The 22,350-nt window shown below is 39.3% G+C and overlaps 1 protein-coding gene across 11 annotated transcripts in view; it reads right to left on the bottom strand.

Moving 5' to 3' along the window:
• SP140 (SP140 nuclear body protein) overlaps positions 1 to 22,350 on the bottom strand; it is a 93,021-nt gene that overhangs the window by 25,217 nt on the left and 45,454 nt on the right. For 9 of the 11 annotated variants that reach the window (XM_074314680.1, XM_074314711.1, XM_074314704.1 and 6 more), the window contains 7 exons: positions 18,518 to 18,583; positions 10,486 to 10,572; positions 10,150 to 10,209; positions 9,267 to 9,320; positions 6,225 to 6,290; positions 4,280 to 4,351; positions 1,931 to 1,984 (listed from right to left, as the gene is read on the bottom strand). In XM_074314680.1, coding sequence (XP_074170781.1) covers positions 1,931 to 1,984; positions 4,280 to 4,351; positions 6,225 to 6,290; positions 9,267 to 9,320; positions 10,150 to 10,209; positions 10,486 to 10,572; positions 18,518 to 18,583 — 459 coding nt within the window. The remainder of the gene's footprint in view (positions 1 to 1,930; positions 1,985 to 4,279; positions 4,352 to 6,224; positions 6,291 to 9,266; positions 9,321 to 10,149; positions 10,210 to 10,485; positions 10,573 to 18,517; positions 18,584 to 22,350) is intronic. The other 2 variants (XM_074314698.1, XM_074314717.1) reach the window with 2 other exon arrangements.

Here is a 22,350-nt window from a genome sequence, read left to right as displayed (position 1 = left end):
AGATGTAATCTAAACATAAATGTGAAATAGTCCTTTTTTTTTGGTTTTATGAAAGGTATTCATTGTTTATTGGTGCTGTAGTCAGAAATACAACACTAGTCTCATTGGGCTAAATCAACATATCCACAGTCTTTGTTTTTTTCTGGAGGCTGTAGGGGATAATTTATTTCTTTACCTTTTGCAGTTTCTGAAGGCTGGCCACATTTCTTGGCTCATTGTCTCTTGTTGCATTTTCAAAACCAGCCTCATTGCACTGCTCTGATCATTATTTCATGGGTACGTATCCCTCTCTCCACAGCAAGAAAGGTTTTCTGATTTTAAGGATGCATATAATTTGATAGAGACCACCCAGATAATCCAGTATAATTTCCTCATCTCAAGATCCTTAATCACATTCTCAAAGTCTCTTTCACCACGTAAAGAAACAGATTACACATTTCAGGGATTAGACATGGACATTTCTGTTTCTGTTGGTATAAACTTCCCAAGCGTGTAGATCTCCCATGTACGTCATGGAGAATTGCTTTATTAAAAAGAGGCTTCTCCACAGGTCTTTCCTATATAAGTATATATCTGTGTTTTACTTCTGCTGAGATGGCTAGGGAATCTATGAGTCACACACTTAATCACTTCAAAGCAACCTTTATGTGAACATTCTGATCTTTCACTACTTCTTAGGCAGTAGCAGTAAGTCATTAGGCCAGATTCTTGGTCAGTCTACAGAGTACACTTTCCTGACAGTAAATCTCCTAATTTTATCATCCTTTGTAACCTGGATAGGATGAGAATTGTCCAAGTCATCAAGTCTTGATTTCTTTTGTTTAGCAATTCTTCCCTCAATGTACTTGCCTCACATTTTACTATGGGCTATAAATAATACTATCTTTACCTTCATCACTTTGTTTAGAAATCTTCTTAGCTGTATACCCAGAAAATTCTGCTTTCCACATATCTACAGGACAGAATGTCCCTAAACTTTCTCCCATTATTGAACAAGGACACCCTTTCCTCTAGTTTCCAAAAACATGTTCCTTATTTCCTTCTCGAACCTAACCAGTCACACTTTTACCTCCATATTTGTACTGACAGCTGGTCAGGATGATTTACATGTTCTCTGAGACATTATAGGTTTTCTCTCCCCGGCTCTTCACCGCCTTCTGCGTGCTCACTAGCAGACTTTAGCATCCACGTTTCTACTAACAAACTGCTCAAAGCCATGAAGACATTTTCTATCGTTCTACTTAAAATTCTTCCCATTGCCCAATTTCCCTTGGCCCATTGCCCAGTTCCTAAGCCACTTCCACATTTTTAAGAATGTTATAGCTAAACCCCACTTCCAATATCCAAAAGCTGTATTGCTCTTCTATTGCTGCCATAACAGACGAACACAAATTTAGTTGCTTAAAACAATGCAAACCTATTATCTTACGGTTATGTCAGTTAGAAGACTGACAAGGGTCTCTCTGGGCTAAAAGGAAGGTTTCAGTAGGCCTTCATGCCTTTTTAGAGGCTGCGAAGAAGAATCTACTTCCTAAACTTTTTCAGCATGTACAAGTCACCCGTATTCTTTGTTCCCTTCTTCTATCTTCAAAGCCAGAAATATTACAACTCTCTGTGAGTATCTTTGTAGTCACTCTTGCCTCTCCCTACAGCATGAACAGCCCTCCAATTTCTAAGGCCCATTTGATTGTACTGGTTGCACACAGATATCAAGGATCATCTCTCCTTTCAAGGTCCCCACTTTAATTATGCCAGTAAAATCCCTTTGGTAAGGAAGATACCACCTTACAGGCTCCAGAGATTAGGATATGGATATCTTTGAGGGACCATAATATTATTCTCACTTATTATTATAAATAATAATAATGAAACTGGCATTTAAAAACTCATTTTTAATATCAAAAGCAAGGAAAATCTTATGCACTCTTACGTCTTTTCCTTTTGAGCTTTCCCAAAGTAGAGCTGTTTCCAAGAGCCACGGTATCTAGAAAATAACAGGGGTGATGAGAAAACAGAACTTAATAAATAAAAGTTACAAATCCTAGGATGAGTCATACAACAGAAGGCTTGAGTTAATAAAGATGTTTGAATTTTCTTCTCTTTCTTCTTTCTAAAGAAACTAAAACTCCGCTGAATTGAGAATTAGGAGTACAGAATAGACCCTGGGTCTATCTTTTTTCACTCAATGGGACTTTAAAAAACACTCTTAAGTACCTACCTACTTCAGTTTACTCATGGATAGGAACAGGTATTCTATCCTGTTGAGGTCTTAAGATTTTTGTAAGGACTAAATAAGATGTTATGTGCAAAAGTGTGCAGGAAATCACCACATAAATTAGTGACATGCTGGAGGACACCCATAGAAACTATGGGTTAGGTTAAGAATGGTTGATCTGCAATGAACATTGGAACACAAGTGTCTTTACAGATAAATGTTTTCAGATTTTGGGGGTATGTACCCAGGAGAGGGATTGCTGGGTCATATGGTAATTCTATTCGTAATTTCTTGAGGAACCTCCACACTGCCTTCCATAGCGGCTGCACCAGTCTGCGTTCCCACCAACAGTGCATGAGGGTTCCTTTTTCTCCACAGCCTCTCCAGCACTTGTTACTATTTGTCTTGTTGATGATAGCCATTCTGACTGGGGTGAGGTGATATCTCATTGTGGTTTTTATTTGCATTTCTCTGATGATTAGTGATGTTGAGCAGTTTTTCATATGTCTATTTGCTATTTGTATGTCCTCTTTGGAGAAATGTCTCTTCAGGTCTCTGCCTATTTTTTAAATGGATTGTTTGTTTTTTGTTGTTGTTGTTGCATTGTATGAGTTCCTTATATATTTTGGATATTAGCCCCTTATTGGAGGTGTTGTTTCAAAAATCTTCTCCCATTTGGTCGGTTGTCTCTTTATTTTGTTGATGGTTTCTTTTGCTGTGCAGAAGCTTTTTAGTTTGATATAGTCAATAGACATACGAAAAAACGCTCAACATCACTAATCATCAGAGAAGTGCAAATCAAAACCACAATGAGATATCACCTCACCCCAGTCAGAATGGCTATCATCAACAAGACCAATAGTAACAAGTGAGGGAGAGGCTGTGGAGAAAAAGGAACCCTCATACACTGTTGGTGAGAATGCAGATTGGTGCAGCCGTTATGGAAGGCAGTGTGGAGGTTCCTCAAAAAATCACGAATAGAATTGCCATATGACCCAGCAATCCCTCTCCTGGCTATCTACCCAAAAAATCTGGAAACATTTATCCATAAAGATATATATGCTCTAATGTTCATTGCAGCTTTATTTACGGTGGCCAAGACATTGAAACAATCAGTGTCCTTCGATAGATGCTTGAATAAAGAAGTTGTGGTATATATACACAATGGAATACTGTTCTGCTATAAGAAAAGATGAAATAGTACCATTTGCGACAACATGGATGGATCTTGAGATTATTATGCTGAGCAAAATAAGTCAGACAGTAAAAGTTGAGAAGTATATGATTTCACTGATATGTGGTATATAAAACTGAAAACAAAAAAAAGAAGAAGGCAAACAAATGAAGAAACAAAAACTCATAGACACGGACGATAGTTTAGTAGTTATCAGAGGGTAAGGGGGGGTGGTAGATGAGAGTAAAGGGGATCAAATATATGGTGATGGAAAGATAATTGACTCTGGGTGTTGAACAAATAATGTGATATATAGATGATGTATTACAGAACTGTACACCTGAAATCTATGTAACTTTACTAACGTCACCCTAATAAACTTTAAAAAAAAAAAAAAGAATAGCTGATCTGATGTCTTCTTTCCTCCTGAAAATTAAGTGACAGGATCAGTTGTCTTTGAGGTCTTTCTAAGGTTGTGACAAAATGACACTTATCTATTAGCAGACGTATACCTTGCTTCCATGGGTTCCATAGAATATTTGAGAGCATTGGAAACAAATGTATAAGTACAAGGCTTTATTCTCAACATACTAATGTAATCAACTAGATATTGCCATCTTTTAAGAGTGTATTTCTCCTACATCATCTATATGTAATCAACAGGGTCGATCCTATTAACATGAATTTATAATGATCTCTTGCCCCCATGCTGCTTCCAAAAGGGTCAGGTGGAGTAAATGCAGAGAACAGGATAGTGAGATGGAATGGACCACCTGCCAGCACCGTACCGGGCGTCTGTGGTACCTGTGGAACCACCCCCGTCCCCTGACTCTCGCACAGCTTTACCTATTGTGTCACATGCTCAGCTACTTTTAGCCCTGTTTCCATACCTCCTAGGACATCTTGGGAAAAGCACATAATACAGGAACATTTCTCATTTCCACATGCTGATAGCTCTGTACCTGTATAAAAAATGGATATGACATAAACTATTTGATGTATCCTTACAACCCAAAGATCCTCAGAACATGCAGACACGGCACAAAGTAGACTGCTTCCCCTCGAGATCATCAGAATAAGACTTTTCCGGGATGCCTGGGTTGTAACATACATCGTCACACTCTCCTTTGCGCTTTCATTCTTTATTCTTCTAAATTAGGCTTTTTTATTTACTTTATCCTATGCCTAATCTCGGCAGGATCCTGCAGAGTCATTTCATCTTCTTTCCATTTGAAACTCGTTGGCCAGCACCTTTCCTGCTCTCTAGGGATAAGCATGGAAAATACAGAGCTGGGCACAGCAGCAGCTGACATGAGAGGCCAAAAGCAAGTGAAAGAACACAATATTCAATCTGAACACCTTCACGCTACACTCAGACAAGAAAGCAAGTTAATGGCAAGGAATCTCAGGTTTCTAGAATATTCTGGACAACTTTAAAATTACATGTAATATTTCATTGTACTTTGGAAAGAGGTGGTTTAGAATTGATCTACTGACACATAGACCTAAATGAAAATGTTATAATGACTAGACCCCAATATTTGGTATTTGGTATTTTGAAAATAACTGTTCTTAAAATAGATGCAACCCTTTTTTTTTTTCAACAAAATTATAAACACTGACCAACAGGCCAGCCATGTAAATTGGTAAGAACATAAGTTATGTAGGTTGGTGAAAATTAATAATTTTTCACTGGACACTAAAATCTCTCTTTTTTAAAAATTTATTGGGGTGACAATTGTTAGTACAATTACATAGATTTCGGGTGCACAATTCTGTATTACATCATCTATAAATCCCATTGTGTGTTCACCACCTAGAGTCAGTTCTCCTTCCATCACCATATATTTGATCCCGTTTACCCTCATCTCCCACCCCCCACGCCCCTTACCATCTGGTAACCACTAAACTATTGTCTGTGGACACTAAAATCTTATCACATAGATCTTCTGATTCAAAATTGGTAATCATGTGAGAAATCAGATCTTGTCCTCATTTTCTAGAAGAAAAGAATTCCTTAAACCTCCTAAACAAGATTTCAGGGATCTGATTAGAAGTAATACATATACATTACTGAAAAATCAGAAAATAAAAATTGTATGATATCGCCATCTGGAAATTAATCTGTTCAAAAATATACTCTTGGACTTTTTCTTGGCATATGTTACTATTTAAATAATACTTTTTCATTACAATAGTTGACCATGTTTACTATTATAAATATAGACATACCTTTAAAAAACACAAATAAAAATATAAACACCATCTATGTTTCAATGAGAAATACAACCACTGCATATCTTTTTACGGATGAACTGCCATTGATTTTTCTATATATCTATATCTATGTGTCTCTCTATATACAGATTGATAAATTTGTATAAATAAGCATTTAAACATATGTAAAAACATATTTGCACAAATAAATGTAAATAGATTATTTTACTGCATGTGGACACACACGCAAATACACACACACACACACACACACACACACAGGTACAGTCTGCTTTCGTCATTTAGCCTTCTTTGGAACATCTTTCCAAATGAATAAACATTTCTCGACAAGGAAAGAAGCCACATACTGAGGATGGCGGTGCTTCTCTATTACTCCTGGGTCACTCAGCTCTGGACAATTACATGTATGAAAAATAAACCATTTTGTTGAAGTCACTGCATTTTCCAGCTCCTTTGTTACAGGGCCTTAGCTTCTATCCCAACTGATGTAGTAACTGGGAAACTATCAATGCCCTCAGGGGACTAGAGGACACAAGGACACAAAAGCAGTGCTATGACAAACTCAACAGGTGTCACTACTTCACTTTGCCTGCTTACCTCTTTGATGTATGTTTTTCAGCCACTTTCTTTTATATCTTGTCCAAGAATGCCCTTTTTTTCTTTCTTAAAAACAAAAACAAGCGGAAAAAAAAAAGAATAAAATTAATCATTCAGATCTGTGACTATATTCTCAAATCTCATAGGTCAGTCATGTTCAAGTATTTTTTTCAAACTTTGGTCCACAAGAATAGGGGAAAATCCCTAACTGCCAGTGTAGCAATGTGAGGTTAATTATGGAGTTATTTTTTACTGTGCGTGGACTTAGGAGACAATAAGAGATGACCTGCACTTGAAATCTTTTTTAAAAAAATAGAAAATAAACTCCAGCTGGTGCTTCAGGCTGAATGATAATTGTAGTTATATATCAATATGTTGCCTTTTCAAGCATTTTCTGTATTTTCAAATGTGCACTGAGGAGACCCACTCCTGGCTGAGTAACATCGTGGATAACATACTGTGCTGGAACCGGGAGACACTCAATTTCATGGGGACAGTTTTCATGAAACAATCTGCACTCTTGCAGTTGTAACACAAATCCTCTCAGTTGTATTGAACCTACTACCTGGCATTCCAGGAGGACTTAAAGAACCACAGTGGGTTTCTGTGCTGTTACTGCTTCTGTAGAAATGATATGAAAACGTGAACGTGAGAGACCATTGGCACTGAGTGAACAGAGATCATATCTTGTTATCATTATTGTGAAGATCATAACAGCCAGCTATTCGATTATTACCGCTGGGAGTGAAGCCCCCATCCATGGACCAAGGCCTGCGATGCACCCACCTGACATTCCCATTTTCAGGTGGGTCAACCCAGCTCTGGGACTTAGAGCAGGAAGGGGCTGAAAACCTGGTTCTTCCAATGGAAACGGGACACTCAACATGGGGGAACTTTGGCCAGTGGCACCCAGACTCTCTATCCCCTTCACAGCCTAAAGCAAACCTCAGCCTCCCGGGTCCTCAATTCACCAAGACTGCCCTGGTGGCCTGGGCCAGGTGCCCAGGTGCCCTGATACCTGGCTAAGCTAACGGCCGATGTCCACTGGCTGCTGTGGCTGCCTGGCATCAGGGCCGCTTTGCAGAACCAAAAGCAGATGCGGTCAGTCTCCTGCTTGGCAGGAGTCAGAGACTGGTCTCCAGCACATGGCCTACATGCTTCGTCTGCCACGTAGAAAACTACAGACTGGAAGGGTAAAGGCACCTGTTTCTCAGGACACAATTGTGGAAATGAAAATGCCCCTTTACAGTTCTGCCATCCTTCAGCACACACGAGAAACAGGCTGACTCCAACTTCTGTCCATCCCAGGCAAAACCCCTCTGGACATCAAGGACTGGACACAATGAATGGATCTAGGAACTATGATGCTTACAGCTGGCAAGAGACCCATATTGGAGGCACTGTCCACCTTTCCCCTGGCTGATGGATGTCCCGTTAGGGGACCTCAATAACTATAAACGCTTCTCTCCCAGAGTCACCACATGTGCCCTTCGGATTGTACTCCTGAGGTGAAAGCCACGCTTTCACTTGTGTCCTCATGCAAACATAGTGCACTACACGTTATGGGTGTCATAGAAATCTAAAACATATGGTTTGTGAAGTTTGTTAAATGCTGCAGGAAATAAGTCAAATGGATGTGGTCCCAGCCCCCATTGGTCAGAATTATTGGAGGGGCTGGTGCAGTGGTGTCCTCATGGGGAAATTGCCAGAATGTGCTGTGTGAGGTGAATTTGTTGGGAGGCAATTCTCCATGGCATTGCACATGACTCAGAATATCATTGCAAGGATATTTGACTGGTGAATTGTCTTGGAAACTAGAGATAATAAAGCCCTCTAGGTCAGAGGGCACGTTTGTTTCCTGACGAACATAAAACAGAGAATGTCTCCCTCTTTAGAAATATTCCAGGAAAGAAAGTCTCTCTCCTTCCCTCAGTGGAGATTTCCTAAAGTTCCAGGTAGTAAGATAATGTCTCCCCCAGGGTTAGCTTTCAGCTTGCTAACAGCCCCCTTCTGAGCCTGGGGGTTTCTGACAGACAGAAACAGTTTCTGAAGCATTGTAGTCCTCAGCTTGGCATGGCCTGTGTGTGCCCATCACCCCCACATGGGTTTGGGGGACGAAAGGACTGAAGCACCCATCCCATAGCCCAGCCACTTCATTTCTAGGATTTATACAACAGATATGCAGGCATGGAGCCACAGAAAGACTCTGCAAGAATGTTCATTGCAGCTTTTGTGGCCAATATGAAGCCAACAATTGGAAATGGTGGTGTTGTCCATCAACAGGAGAATATATACACAGTGTTTGGTGTATTCACACAGTATGCACTACTTTGCAATGAAATAATCAAACTGTTACATGCAACCAGGTGGCTAAATCTCCGAACATTATGCTGACTGAAAGAAATTTTACAATAAAGTAGTTTTAACACAGGCCATATTAAGTTATCATGAAAAAACAAAAATAGTAATGCCTCGGTGAGTGAGAGTAAGGATATACCAGAAAGATCATCAGGGTCCTTTCCAGGGTGATTGTCATGTTCAGTGTCTAGATAGTATTTGGATTATACAAGGCAATGCATTCATCAGAAGTCATCAAATGATACACTTAATATTTGTATATTTCATTATAAATTTTCTCTCAAAAGGAAACATTTCACAGTTTAGTTGGCAAATATTAAACAGTTATAATGTCTTGTGCATGATATACTGATTTAAAGTAAGGGAAATGTAACAGTATGAATAGATTTATTTAGATAAATACAGCCAGAAACAGCTCTCAAATTTCTAAGGCCCATTTGATTATACTGACTGCACCCAGATATCGAGGATAATCCCCCATTTCAAGGTCCCTACCTTAATTATGTCTGTAAAGTCCCTTTAGTTATAGAAGATAACACCTTAGGTTCTAGAGATTAGGATATGGACATCTTCCAGAGATCCTCATATTGTTATAGCTTATTATTGTAAGAAATAATAATAAAACTCTGGCATTAAAAATTCATTTTAACATCAAAAGAAAAGTAAAACCATATGCATTCTTACTTCTTTTCCTCTTGGGTTTTCCCGAAGTAGAGTTGTTCCCAAGATCCACAGTATCTAGAAAATAATAGGTGTTGGTGAGAAACTAGAAATAAATCAATAAAAGTTACAAATCCTAGGATGATTCATAGTACAGAGGCTTGAGTGTATAAAAATGTTTGGATTATCTTTTTTGCTTCCTCCTAAAGTCACAAAAATCTACTAAGTTGAGACGTAGGAGTTCAGGATGGGCCCTATGACTTCCTTTATCTTTCAGTGGGACTTCGAAAATGACTCTTAAATACCTACATACTTCAGATAACTCATGCATAGTAACAGGTGGACTATCCCGTTCATGTCTTAAGATTTTTTTCTGAGGATTAAATAAGATCTCATGTGCAAAGTCTGTAAGAAAACACTATATAAATTAGTGACATTCTGAAGGCCATCCATCATTCTAAGTGCTGGGTGAAGAGTACCTGATGTGATCTCCTCTACTGACAATTAAGTGGCAGGGTCACTTGTGCTTTGAGGCCTTTCTAAGGTTGTGACAAAAATGACACTATTATCTACTAGCAGAAGTATACTTTGACTTTTTTCAGTTTCCAAGACTGTTGGGTGTGACGGGGATGGAAATCACTGTATAAATACAAGGTTTATTACTAATATTCTAATACAGTAAACCAGATACTGCCATGTTAAGAGTGTATTTCTCCTACATCATTCATATATAACCAACAGGGTGGATCCATTAACACAACTTCATAATGACCTCTTGCCCCCCTGCTGTTCCCAAAAGGGTCACAAAAAGGACAGTGGGATGGACTGGACCACCTGCCACCCCCCTACCTGGGGTCTGTGGCACCTGTGGATCCACCCCCATCCCTTGACTCTTCCACATACTTACCTGTTGTGTCACCTGCTGGGCTACATTCAGGCCTTGCTTCCGAAACTCCCGGCACATCTTCTGAGAAGCACAGAACATAAAAACACATCTCATTACCACGTGGTTTTAGCTCTGCTCCTGGACCCAAATTACGGTTTGGGAAGACCTATCAGTTCCCTCAATGATCCTCTTCTCTGTAACTCTGTTGATCCCCGTATTCCACTTCTTCCTCTGAAATCTTTCGTTGACCTTCCGTAGATCCGACCCTTCCTGTAAGGCTCCCTCTTTCCTCTCTCTCTCTCTTTCTCTTTATCAAAACTCTGTTTCTATTTTTATTATTTTTTAAGTCTTAGTTACCTTGTCCATCGAAGGATAGTAGGCTGGAGGTAAGCACGTCCGAGTCTCCTTCTGCATTCGATTGGGGCGCTTCTAGTTCCACAGACACTAAAGAAAAACAAGAAATGTACTGTCCATGGATCTTTAGACAATAATTAGGGAACATTTCCTGGTGCTCCTGTGCTGCACATCTATACTCTGAGCTACGATGAACTGCTCCTCAGAAAAACAGACCTGCTCCAATAATCACATCTGAGAACCTCCAGAGCCATGCTTTTCGCATGTTTTCTACCTCTTTCTGCTTCCTCTACTTGTATTTTTCTCCTTGAAACCCTAAGAATTTAATAAAAAATATCTGATTCTTCCAGGAACAAACTACCTGTTCTTTAAAAACTATGAAAAGGAACTACCAGAACCACTTTTAAACTCATCTCTATTGGCCAATGACTACTGATACCACTAACTGCACTTAAAGCCTGCTAATCAGTGGCAGACTTACACTTCTGAAATCAGCCAATCAGCAACATCACACTCCAGAAAGCCCGTGCCTGTGGCTAAAAGGAGTCTATTCATAATTACGCCTGTATCTGAAAGTCTGCAGTCCCTGAACCACGTGCTTTTCAAAATTCTATATGAAATCAAGCTTCCATTTTTAAAGAAATTGTGTCCAATAAGCATGGTGCCTCCTCCCACCATACGCCTTGCTAAGTAAGCAATAAATTCCTGTTTTAGCTTCAGACATTACATGATGGGCTATTCCTTCAAAATGGAGTTCCCACCAACATCATCTTGAAGACTCTTACTTAGGAAGGTCCTATGAGACTCCTGGACCAAACGTGTGCATCTCTGGCCTCGTGCCCAACTCAGATTATCTTCCTTATCCATTGTCAAGTGAATCTGATGTGTTTCGTGAGCTCTCAGTCCTGAAATTATCTTATTATTTAAATATGTATGTGTGCAGTTAGATACAAAGTAGTCAGACACTTGGTTTGCAGGTGCTGCATTTAGCAAATATTCTGGTAATGTGCTCATTCTTCCATGATTACATTTACTCTCACTCCCTTTTATCTATTTTTAGAAAGCATAGTCTCATGTGTATTTGTTTTCACTGTTTTTTCTGTGCTTCCTGAATGTAAGAAGAAAGTGATGCCAAGCAAATGGATGGAGGCATAGACCTGATAAGTCCCCTATCCACGCCAGCCCCAATGACGAATTAATGGGTGTGTGTCTATTAGACAGGAAAGGAGCCAGTTTGTACAAAGATATCTGTTCACACTTTGTCTTGAATACCTGACCAAAACCTTTATGAAGGCATTTCATAGTTTGTCAATTTGTCAAAGAAAATCATTTTGTTTAGCACGTGATCTGAGGTCAAGTATTACCAGGTAATTGATCACATGTCCACATTTCAGTCTCTGCTTAGTGGGTGAGCCCCGCACTCCGTTCACATGGAGGAGACCATTCACACTTATGGCGGAGTATTGCGGCCCCTTTGCGGTTCGTCACGGGCTTGTCTTTGCCAAAGCTGCACTCTCCCACTGGCAGAACTCTACTTCCTCTTTGTACTCTCAGTCTGATTTTAACCCTTGCACTTATCTTAATAAATGACAAAACCTCATGAAAGTGACTTTGGGTTTCAATGGGGAACTTCTAACTTCTAACAAATACTACCTTTGATAGAATTTCTATTTAAAAAGAGTGGAAATCCCCAAAGTTACCATTTGCCAACCAGCTGTTACTTTTAGACCATTATCTAATACTTTCTTTCTTTAAAGAAAAAAATAAACCTGTATATTTAATAGATAGGGATCTATTCTATAAATGAAACTACCAGATTAAATGTACTAAAGAAGGACTGACTTCAGAATTCCTCAAAAATTCTTTACGCATGATAAATTTATGATTGATCTATATGTAAGTATATCTATACTAGGCGTGATTCAAGATCTGCAGGCAATAAACAAAATAGGCATATCTCATTTCTTTGTAGTGCCTAACCCAATTGCTATGTTCTTTTCTAAAACCAAATCTTTTCTTTAATATATTTATGCTCAGCTTTGTTTGATGCCCCAGTTGATAATGATAGCTTGTATTATTTGCTTGGGGAAATCAATACTCATATGGACAGTTATTTTCTAGAGATTTACTTAAGCCTCATTATGGTAGGCAGAGTTCTAAAAGGACCCTCCAAGATTTCCTTCCCTCAACACAGGGACTGTGAATATCATGATATATTACCCCATTTGTAGGATATGTTATAATGCAGAAATGATGTTAAGAAAAAAGTAGATTATCAAGATAAGAGATACCAATGCTGGTAAAGATGTAAAGAAAAGAGAACCCTTGAGCACTCTAGGTAGGACTGTAAATTGGTAGAGTCACTGTAGAAAGCAGTAAGAAGCATCCTCAAAAAATTAAAACTAGAACTACCATATGATGCAGCAATTCTGCTTCTGGGTACATATCCAAAGGAAGAAAATAACTTTGTCAAGGAGATACTTGCGCCTCCAAGTTCATTGCAGCATTCTTTACAATAGCCAAAACATGGAAACAACCTTTGTGTCTACCTTTATCTAGATGACTAGATAAAGAAAATGAGACACATATTTGTACATATATACACAATAGAATGTTACGCAGCCGTAAAAAGGAAGGAAATCCTGCCACTGATGAACACTGAGGGCATGTGAAAAGTGAAATAAATCATACAGAGAATGAGAAATACAGCGTGAAGTCAATTAAATGTGGAGTCTTAAACAAACAACAACAACAACAAAAAAAGGAATAGAAAAAGAGATCAGATTTGTAGTTACCGGATGTGGGGGATAAGGGGTCAGGAAATTGGCGATAGGTGGTCAAAAGGTACATACTTCCAGTTAAAAGATACGTAAGTACTGGGAATATAATGTACAATATGGTGACTATAGTTAATACTACTGTACGGTATATTTCAAAATTGCTAAGAGAGTATATTCTAAATGTCATTACAGGAATAAAAATTTCTTTTTTTGTGTATGGCTACACGGGACGATGTTAACTGAACTTATTGTGGTAAATTCACAATATATGTAAGTCAAGTTATTAGGCTCTATACCTTAATCTGATACAGTGCTGTATGTCAATTATAACTCAATAAAACTGAAAGAAAAAAAGGAAAGGATTTTATGAGTGTCAAAAAATAAAATAAAGAAAAGAAAATTATCCTGATTGGCTTATGCTAATTACATAAGCGCTTTAAAAGCAGAGTTTTTTTTCTCCAGGTGGTATCAAAAGAGAATACCAGATTCAAAGAAGATTGAGAAAAACTACAGGCTATCACTGGATTGAAGATGTAGGGGCCATATGTCAAAGAAAGTGAGTGGTCTCTAGGATCTAAGAATGATCCCTGGCCAACTATCGGCAACAAAACTGAGATTTCAGTCCTACAACCACAATGGCCTGGATTCTGTCAACAACTTGGATAAATCCATTTAAGAGTGCCTAGTGGACACCTTGATTTCAGCTTTGTGAGACCCTAAGTAGAGAACTGTGTTGAACCCATCCAGATTTGCAATCTGCGGAACTGTGAGATAATACATTGGTCTAGTGCTAAGCCACTAAGGCTGTGGTGATTTGTTATGTAGCAATGAAAAACTATCACAGACATCCTTTTTTCAAAGTCTTAAATAAGACCTAAGGGATATAAAGTTAATTTGTGCATCCTCTCTGATCCAACATATAGATCACCTTTTCTTATACTCTTATAGGTCTAGATAATTTTTTATCTAGTTACTGGTTACTGAGCTGGTCAAAAAAAAAAAAAGAAAGAAAAAAGAAAAAAGTATACTCATATAAAACTTCTAGGGAAAAACTCCAAGTTTGTAAAACAAGTCAATTTTTTCAGCTACATGGCTGAAGAAAAACATTATGTAAAGAAATGTTACAAAGTATCCAAAATACCCACAGCCGATTACTAAAAGACAAATAAGAAGACGTCTAGAATTAACCGGATATTGAAGACCATGGGTGTCAAACTTTTCTGTAAAAGTCTCCCTACACTTGACTATACCAAATATCTTAGAGCTACTCTCACGGAACATAGAAATTGAAAAGACCTTCATGGTCTCAAAACACTCCCTCAACAGCCATCTGCACTGGATCCCCCAAATTATTATAATCCTTTTATTTTATATGTACATAAGAAAATAGGCCATGCTCTAGGGCAGGGGTGTCCAAACTGCAGCCCGCGGGCCAACTGCAGCACGCAATCCATTTTTAATTGGCCCGCAGCAAATTCAAAAAAATATATTTACTTAAATAAACCAAGTGAGGAAATACGTACTTCACCTCGAGTGAGTGGCCCGGCTGTTTGTGTATTTTACCGCATATGGCCCTTGGTGAAAAACGTTGAAAAAAGTTTGGACACCCCTGCTCTAGGGGTATTAGTTCAATATATGGCAGACATCAAAAGCCCATTTCTAGTAGTCACAGTTTATCCTGGTTGCCTCGAAGCAATTGCCAATGGCCATTTTTCAGATTTTGAACTTGGATCATCTTTACATATGATGAATTGCATACTGTATAATTGTATTGCTAATTGAAAGCATTCAAGTTATCTGCCATTCAATTAATTATTTGTGAAATATCATTACTTTCTCTTTCTTCTATCATCCTGTACAGGCAAAAGACTCTTCTTCCAGCAACTCTGTAATTCTCACACAGTGAAGGAAAATCCTAGAATTTTGTTTCCAATGTCCACTTGCAGAAAAGTTATTTTGTATACTATCATACTGGATCCTGACTTAACATTGTTTGGTGATATGTATTATCTCTGAAATAAAAATAAAGTAAAACAAAAAAACAAATAAAATTAAATTAAAATACCAGGCTGGTTATGCAATGACTATTCTAGACGCCCTTGTAGGGTCCACTCTCTTACAGAAAGCAAAACCATCCCAACTAACTGAACTTGGGGCCTTCTCTAGGATGTATCACATTGCTAAAACAGAAAGCCAACTTGCTTTGAGTAGGTCCCAACTTCTGAATGTTATAGAAACAAATAAGTTCTAAATCTCTTCAGGTACTTATATAAAAAGTGGATATGAAATGAGTTATTTGATGTATTTTTATAACCCAAAGATCCTCAGAACATGCAGACACTGTACAAAGTAGACTGCTTCCCCTCGAAATCATCAGAATAAGACTTTCCTGGATGTCACATACATTGTCACATTCCCCTTTGCACTTTCATTCTTTATTCTTATTAATTTAGCTTTTTTATTTACTGATTCAATGTTTGAAATGTCTGGCTTCTCCATAGTGTACTCTTTATAACTAATAACAAATTTCCTAGACTATCTTCATACAGAATGATCACCACATGAGCTTTTTAATTCAGCTCTTCCAAAATACTTCTAGTGTAGCCAGTTTGAAGAATTTGTGAATATGCCATCCTAAGATAACTCCAGAGAAAAAAATAATGGCTTTACTTGCAATTATGCTTCTAAATTAATTTTAATCAAGGGTAAATAGTCTTAATAAATATTAGTCTGACATCTACTGATAAGCATTCAGGACAAGGGTGCTACAAACTGCCTATAGAAAGACTCCACCTGATCATAAGAATCAGCTTAAACCCAACTGTACTCCATCTCTGAGAGTTGTTCACAAAGTAGGAAACAAATCAAATCCCCAAAGGGACTAAAACTTCTGAAGCCATGAGTTAGTCCTATAATAAAATAAAAGATTCAAAACATTTGAGCAAAGAAAATAATGATGATTATATAAAGTAGGTTATGCCAGCTTAACTGATAAATTTATTCTCAGTAGACAATACATAAACGAAAGACTATGATCCTGTGCTAAACAGGGAAATACAAATATTCCTAGGAAATAGCAATAAATAGCTAGAGATAACATACTAACAGTTCCAATAAAGTTAATGGAATTTTTGTGCAGATCTTTCGTTGTTTTCCCTGTGTGGAATTCTGTCTACTACAACCAACAGAAGAGGCTGAGGCAGAGTAATGGGTAGAATTGAATCCTCCAAAACCTTAGTTTCAAATAGTAACTAAGAATTCACTTGGTAGATGTGGCAGCAGAGAATGTGCCTCAATTTGTAAGTTAATTGGCTGTGAATGTGCACCTCAATGTCTGCTGTCATTCAGATGGGTTTTATTTTCTAGGGCAGGAAGACAAACTCATTTCCTTCCTTCAGTGTTCAATGACCACCATCCAACGACCACCATTTGGTGGTGCTGGGTGGGGTTAAAAGGATCCCATGTAGAAATATTTTCCATACTACTCATCCTAAGTGCTGCAAAAAATTTACCAATTCCTGACATTTTAATGAACCAATGATGTAAGGTAAAGGGATTTCCATGAAAAGCAGGTAAAACTCAGAGGAAAATTGTCAGCACTGAATATATACAAGCTATGATATAAATGCAAATATTTTGAAACACTGGCTCCAAAGAGATTCGTTTTCTAGATTTCGTATTTCTCAAATTGACTGGTAAACTTGACTAGTAAAAAATTAAGGAGGATCTCTGTTCCTCAAAACCTTAGCAAACATTGTATTGACCCGCGAGGCAAAATGGAAGTGGCACAAACTTTATCATATGCCTAATCTTGGCAGGATCCTGCAGAGTCATTTTCACCTTCCTTCTACTTGAAACCCATTGGCCAGCAGCTTTCCTGCTCTCTGGGTTAAGTATGGAAAATACAGAGCTGGGCACAACAGCAGCTGACGTGAGAGGCCAAAAGCAAGTGAAAAAACACGACATTCAATCTGAACACCTTCACGCTACACTCAGACAAGAAAGCAAGTTAATGGCAGGGAATCTCAGGTTTCTAGAATATTCTGGACAACTTTAAAATTACATGCAATATTTCATTGTATTTTGGAAAGAGGCGGTTTAGAATTGATCTACTGACACATAGACCTAAATGAAAATGTTATAATGACTAGACCCCTATATTTGGTATTTTGAAAATAACTGTTCTTAAAATGGATATAACCACTTTTTTTTTTCCTTTAAACAAAAATATACACATTGACCACCAGGCCAGCTATGTAAATTGTTGAGAACATAAGATACGTAGGTTGGTGAAAATTAATAATTTTTCGTTGGACACTAAAATCTTATTACACAGATTTTCTGATTCAAAATGGGTAATCATGTGAGAAATCAGGTCTTGCCCTCCTTGTCTAGAAGAAAGGAGTTCCTTAAATAACTCCTAAACTAAATAAGATTTCAGGGATCTGATTAGAAGTAAGACATATACATTACTGAAAAATTAGAAAATAAAAGTTGTATGATCACATCACCAGCTGGAAATTAATTTGTTCAAAAATATATTCTTGGACTTTTTTGTGGCATATGTTACTATTTAATAATATTTTTTCATTACAATAGTTGAACATGTTTACTATTTTAAATATAGACACACGTTTAAAAACACAAAACATAAACATCATCTATATTTCAATGACTAAATAACCACTGCATACCTTTTTACGGATGAACTGCCATTGATTGTTCTATATATCTATATCTGTGTCTCTCTCTATATATAGATTGGTAAATATGTATAAATAAGCATTCAAACATATATAAATGTATTTTCACAAATATATATGTACATACATATTTTTTACCACATGAGCACATGCACACACACGGATACGGATACACACACACACACACACACACACACACACACACACACACATACGTATAGTCTGCTTTCTTCATTTAACCTTCTTTGGAACATCTTTCCAAATGAATGAACATTTCTCCGCCCAGGAAAGAAGCCACATACTGAGGCTGGCAGTGCTTCTCTATTACTCCTGGGTCACTCAGCTCTGGACAATTACATGCATGAGAAATAAAGCATTTTGTTGAAGCCACTGCATTTTCCAGCTCCTTTGTTACAGGGCCTTAGCTTCTATCCTAGCTGACCTAGTAGCTGGGAAACTATGAATCCCCTCAGGAGACTACAGGCCACAAGGACACAACAGCAGTGCTATGACAAACTCAACAGGTGTCACTACCTCACTTTCCCTGCTTACCTTTTTGATGTATATATCTCTGACACTTCTTTTTATTTCTTGTCCAAGAATGACCTTTCTTTTTTTCTACAAAAAAAATAAAATAAAATAAACTTAGTCATTCAGAGCTGTGAATATAATTCTCAAAACTTATAGGTCAGTGGTGTTCAAGCGTTTTTTTCAAACTTTGGTCCATAAAAATGGGGCAAAATTCTTAACTGCCAGTGTAGCAATGTGAGGTTAATTATGGAGTTATTTTTTACTGTGCGTAGACTTAGGAGACAATAAGAGATGACCTGCACTTGAACTCTTTTTTAAAATATTAGAAAATAAACTCCAGCTGATGCTTCAGGCTGACTGATAATTGTAGTTATATATCAATATGTTGCCTTTTCAAGCATTTTCTGTATTTTCAAATGTGCACTGAGGAGACCCACTCCTGGCTGAGTAACATCGTGGATAACACACTGTGCTGGAACCGGAAGACACTCAATTTCATGGGGACAGTTTTCATGAAACAACCTAGCACTCTTGCAGTTGTAACACAAATCCTCTCAGTTGTATTGAACCTACAGCCTGGCATTCCAGGAGGACTTAAAGAACCACAGTGGGTTTCTGTGCTGTTGCTGCTTCTGTAGAAATGATATGAAAACATGTGAACATGAGAGGACCATGGCACTGAGTGAACAGAGATCATATCTTGTTATCATTATTGTGAAGATCATAACAGCCAGCTATTCGATTATTACCGCTGGGAGTGAAGCCCCAATCCATGGACCGAGACCTGAGACGCGCCCACCTGACATTCCCCTTTGGAGGTGGGTCAACCCAGCTCTGGGACTTACAGCACAAGGGGCCTGAAAGCCTGGCTCTTCTAAAGGAAATGGGACACTCAACATGGGGGAACTTTGGCCAGTGGCACCCAGACTCTCTGTCCCCTTCACAGCCTGAAGCAAACCTCAGTCTCCCGGGTCCTCAATTCACCAAGACTGCCCTGGGGGCCTGGGCCAGGTGCCCTGACACCTGGCTAAGCTAACGGCCGATGTCCTCTGGCTGCTGTGGCTGCCTGGCATCAGGGCCGCTTTGCAGAACCAAGAGCAGATGCGGTCAGTCTCCTGCTTGGCAGGAGTCAGAGACTGGTCTCCTGCTCGTGTCCTACATGCTTCGTCTGCCACGTAGAAAACTACAGACTGGCAGAGTAAAGGCACCTGTCTCTCAGGACACAATTGTGGAAATAAAGCGTGCTGCTCATTCACTGGTCCGGCCCCTCCTGAGAACGCCCAGCGCCTAGTCTCTGCTGATGGGGGGGCTGACACCATCATTCTCCTGCAGGGGCTCTGGCTGAGCCCAGGCTCGTGACTCCTGCTAGACGCAGAGGCATGACTCCCATGGCCAGGGAGCCCCATCACAGGGGCTTTGCCTGACTGCTCCCGCCCCACTGATCTGCCTCAAGCCTCTCTTGGGGCTGTGGGTGGGGCATCCACATGGTCCACACTTCACTTTACAGACCAACTGACTCCACCCACACTGTTGTGACCCGAGACACTCACTGGTGTCATAAGCACGGCTGGCAGGACCATGTGCAGTCTGAGCATGTTGTGCCCTTTATCAAAAGCCACTCCCAATGCACTGGTTGTCTGACTCAGGGTCCCTCACCTCCTCCTGTCCACACACCTCTGTGAGGCTCTTTGCTCACTGAGGCAGCTGTGCCCAGAAAGGAATCAGCTCCCTCCTGCACCTGAGCAGGACAAAAGAGGTGAGGGAATAAACGGTGTTATGCAGACCAGCTCAGAAAATTCAGGATTCTGTCCTGCCCATCCCTTGGAATGAGGCCTCCTTCTTTCCCAAGCCAGTGTGGAGGGCACAAGCTCGGAATGCCGAGGGGATTCAGATTTAAATCTGGTTACATTTTATGACATTGCCTTTGCCTGCTTATAGCTGGTCCTCCTGGATGAAAGGTCTCAGTGACAATAAAATGATTGGGAGAGAAAGATGAAATGACAGCCACTGGAATGACACACACAGAATTTGTGGCAGTAAAGGAACAGCAAACATCCAGGCATCTGAAGAAGCGACACCATACACCCTAGGACATACGATGGATGGAGAAGCATTAACAATGCCTGTCTTTCAGAACTGTCCTAAATCCTCCTTCCAGAAGGAAAATGCCCTGGTACAGCTCTGCCATCCTTCAGCACACACGAGAAAACGTGCTGACCCCAACTTCTGTCCATCCCAGGCAAAACCCCTCTGGACATCAAGGACTGGACACAATGAATGGATCTAGGAACTATGACGCTTACAGCTGGCAAGAGACCCATATTGGAAGCACTGTCCACCTTTCCCCTGGCTGATGGATGTCCCGTTAGGGGACCTCAATAACTATAAACGCTTCTCTCCCAGAGTCACCACATGTGCCCTTCAGATTGTACTCCTGAGGTGAAAGCCACGCTTTCACTTGTGTCCTCATGCAAATATAGTGCACTACACGTTAGGAGTGTCATAGAAATCTAAAGCATATGGTTCGTGAAGATTGTTAAATGCTGCAGGAAATAAGTCAAATGGATGTGGTCCCAGCCCCCATTGGTCAGAATAACTGGAGGGGCTCGTGGAGTGGTGTCCTCATGAGGAAACTGTCAGAATGTGCTGTGTGAGGTGAATTTGTTGGGAGGCAATTTTGCATGGCATTGCACATGCCTCAGAATATCTTTTCAAGGATATTTGAACAGCAAATACCTTTGGAGACTAGAGGAAATGTAGCCTTCCAGGTCAGAGGGCACGTTTGTATTCTGACCAGTGTGAAACAGAAAATGTCTCCTTCTTTAGAAATATTCCAGGAAAGAAAGTCTCCTTCCTTCCCTCAGAGGAGATTTACTAAAGTTCCAGGTATAAGAGTATAAGATTGAAAACCATTGTAGCATGTGGTACAGTGTGTGCCAACAGGAGAGGACTACCTTCAGATATGAGGATTTGCAAGCTGGAGCGTGGTGACCTCCCGGGGATGTGGGAAAATCATGATCGAACAATGCTTGCTTGCACTTGGCAGGAGACAGGGAGAGTTAACAAGATCTCCACTGTCGGGAATGGTGGTGTCAGGGAAGTGCATACAACATCAAAAAAAGGGAACGAGAACTGTGTTGAAACCAAATATTCAAACTCTGCACAATTCATTTATGGGTGGAGTCAATTGTTTTGATCAACTCTGTGCCACTTATCCTTTTGATAGGAAGTCTAAGAAGTGGGATCAAGCCATACGGCATTTTCTCATTGAAGTGGCTCTAGTACATGGCTATATATGCTACAACATTCAAAACCCTAACAATAAAATGAGCCAGCACAAATTCAGGGGAAAAGTTATAGAGGGCTTATCAGATGGATTTTCAAGAAAAATTGGAAATAAGAGGGGTTGCAGGATGTCTGCACCAAAAGAAATTAGGCTGACAGAGGGTCATTTTCCCAGGCAATTTGAGGACAAGAAAAAGCAGCCTAATTGCTGCATGGGCAACATTATGTCCTCACAATGTGCAAAAAACGGGACAGGTGTTTGCAAACGAAAACAAACCACGTACTATTGTGCTATGTGTCCTGGAAATCCAGCAATGTGTGATGTTCCTTGTTTTGAGAATTATCACTCAAAAGTAAAATATAAAGAATCCTGTCAGTGTTCCAGAAAGGAACTTTAGGGAAGCAGATGTGCACTTTTTTATATTTTTGTGTTTTATAAAAATGAATAACAATAGTAAATTTTTATACATAAAGATAATATTTATATACAAAGCAGCTCAAGTTGTTATCATTAAATGCATAAAACAGTCAAAATATGTCAACTTTTTGTTTTTTGTGGATTTCTGACA

The sequence above is a fragment of the Rhinolophus sinicus genome, linkage group LG01, assembly GCF_036562045.2.
Source record: "Rhinolophus sinicus isolate RSC01 linkage group LG01, ASM3656204v1, whole genome shotgun sequence".
NCBI classification, from domain to species: domain Eukaryota; kingdom Metazoa; phylum Chordata; class Mammalia; order Chiroptera; family Rhinolophidae; genus Rhinolophus; species Rhinolophus sinicus.
The sequence above is the reverse complement of the archived record's forward strand: the minus strand, read 5'-3'. Positions and strand labels throughout refer to the sequence as shown.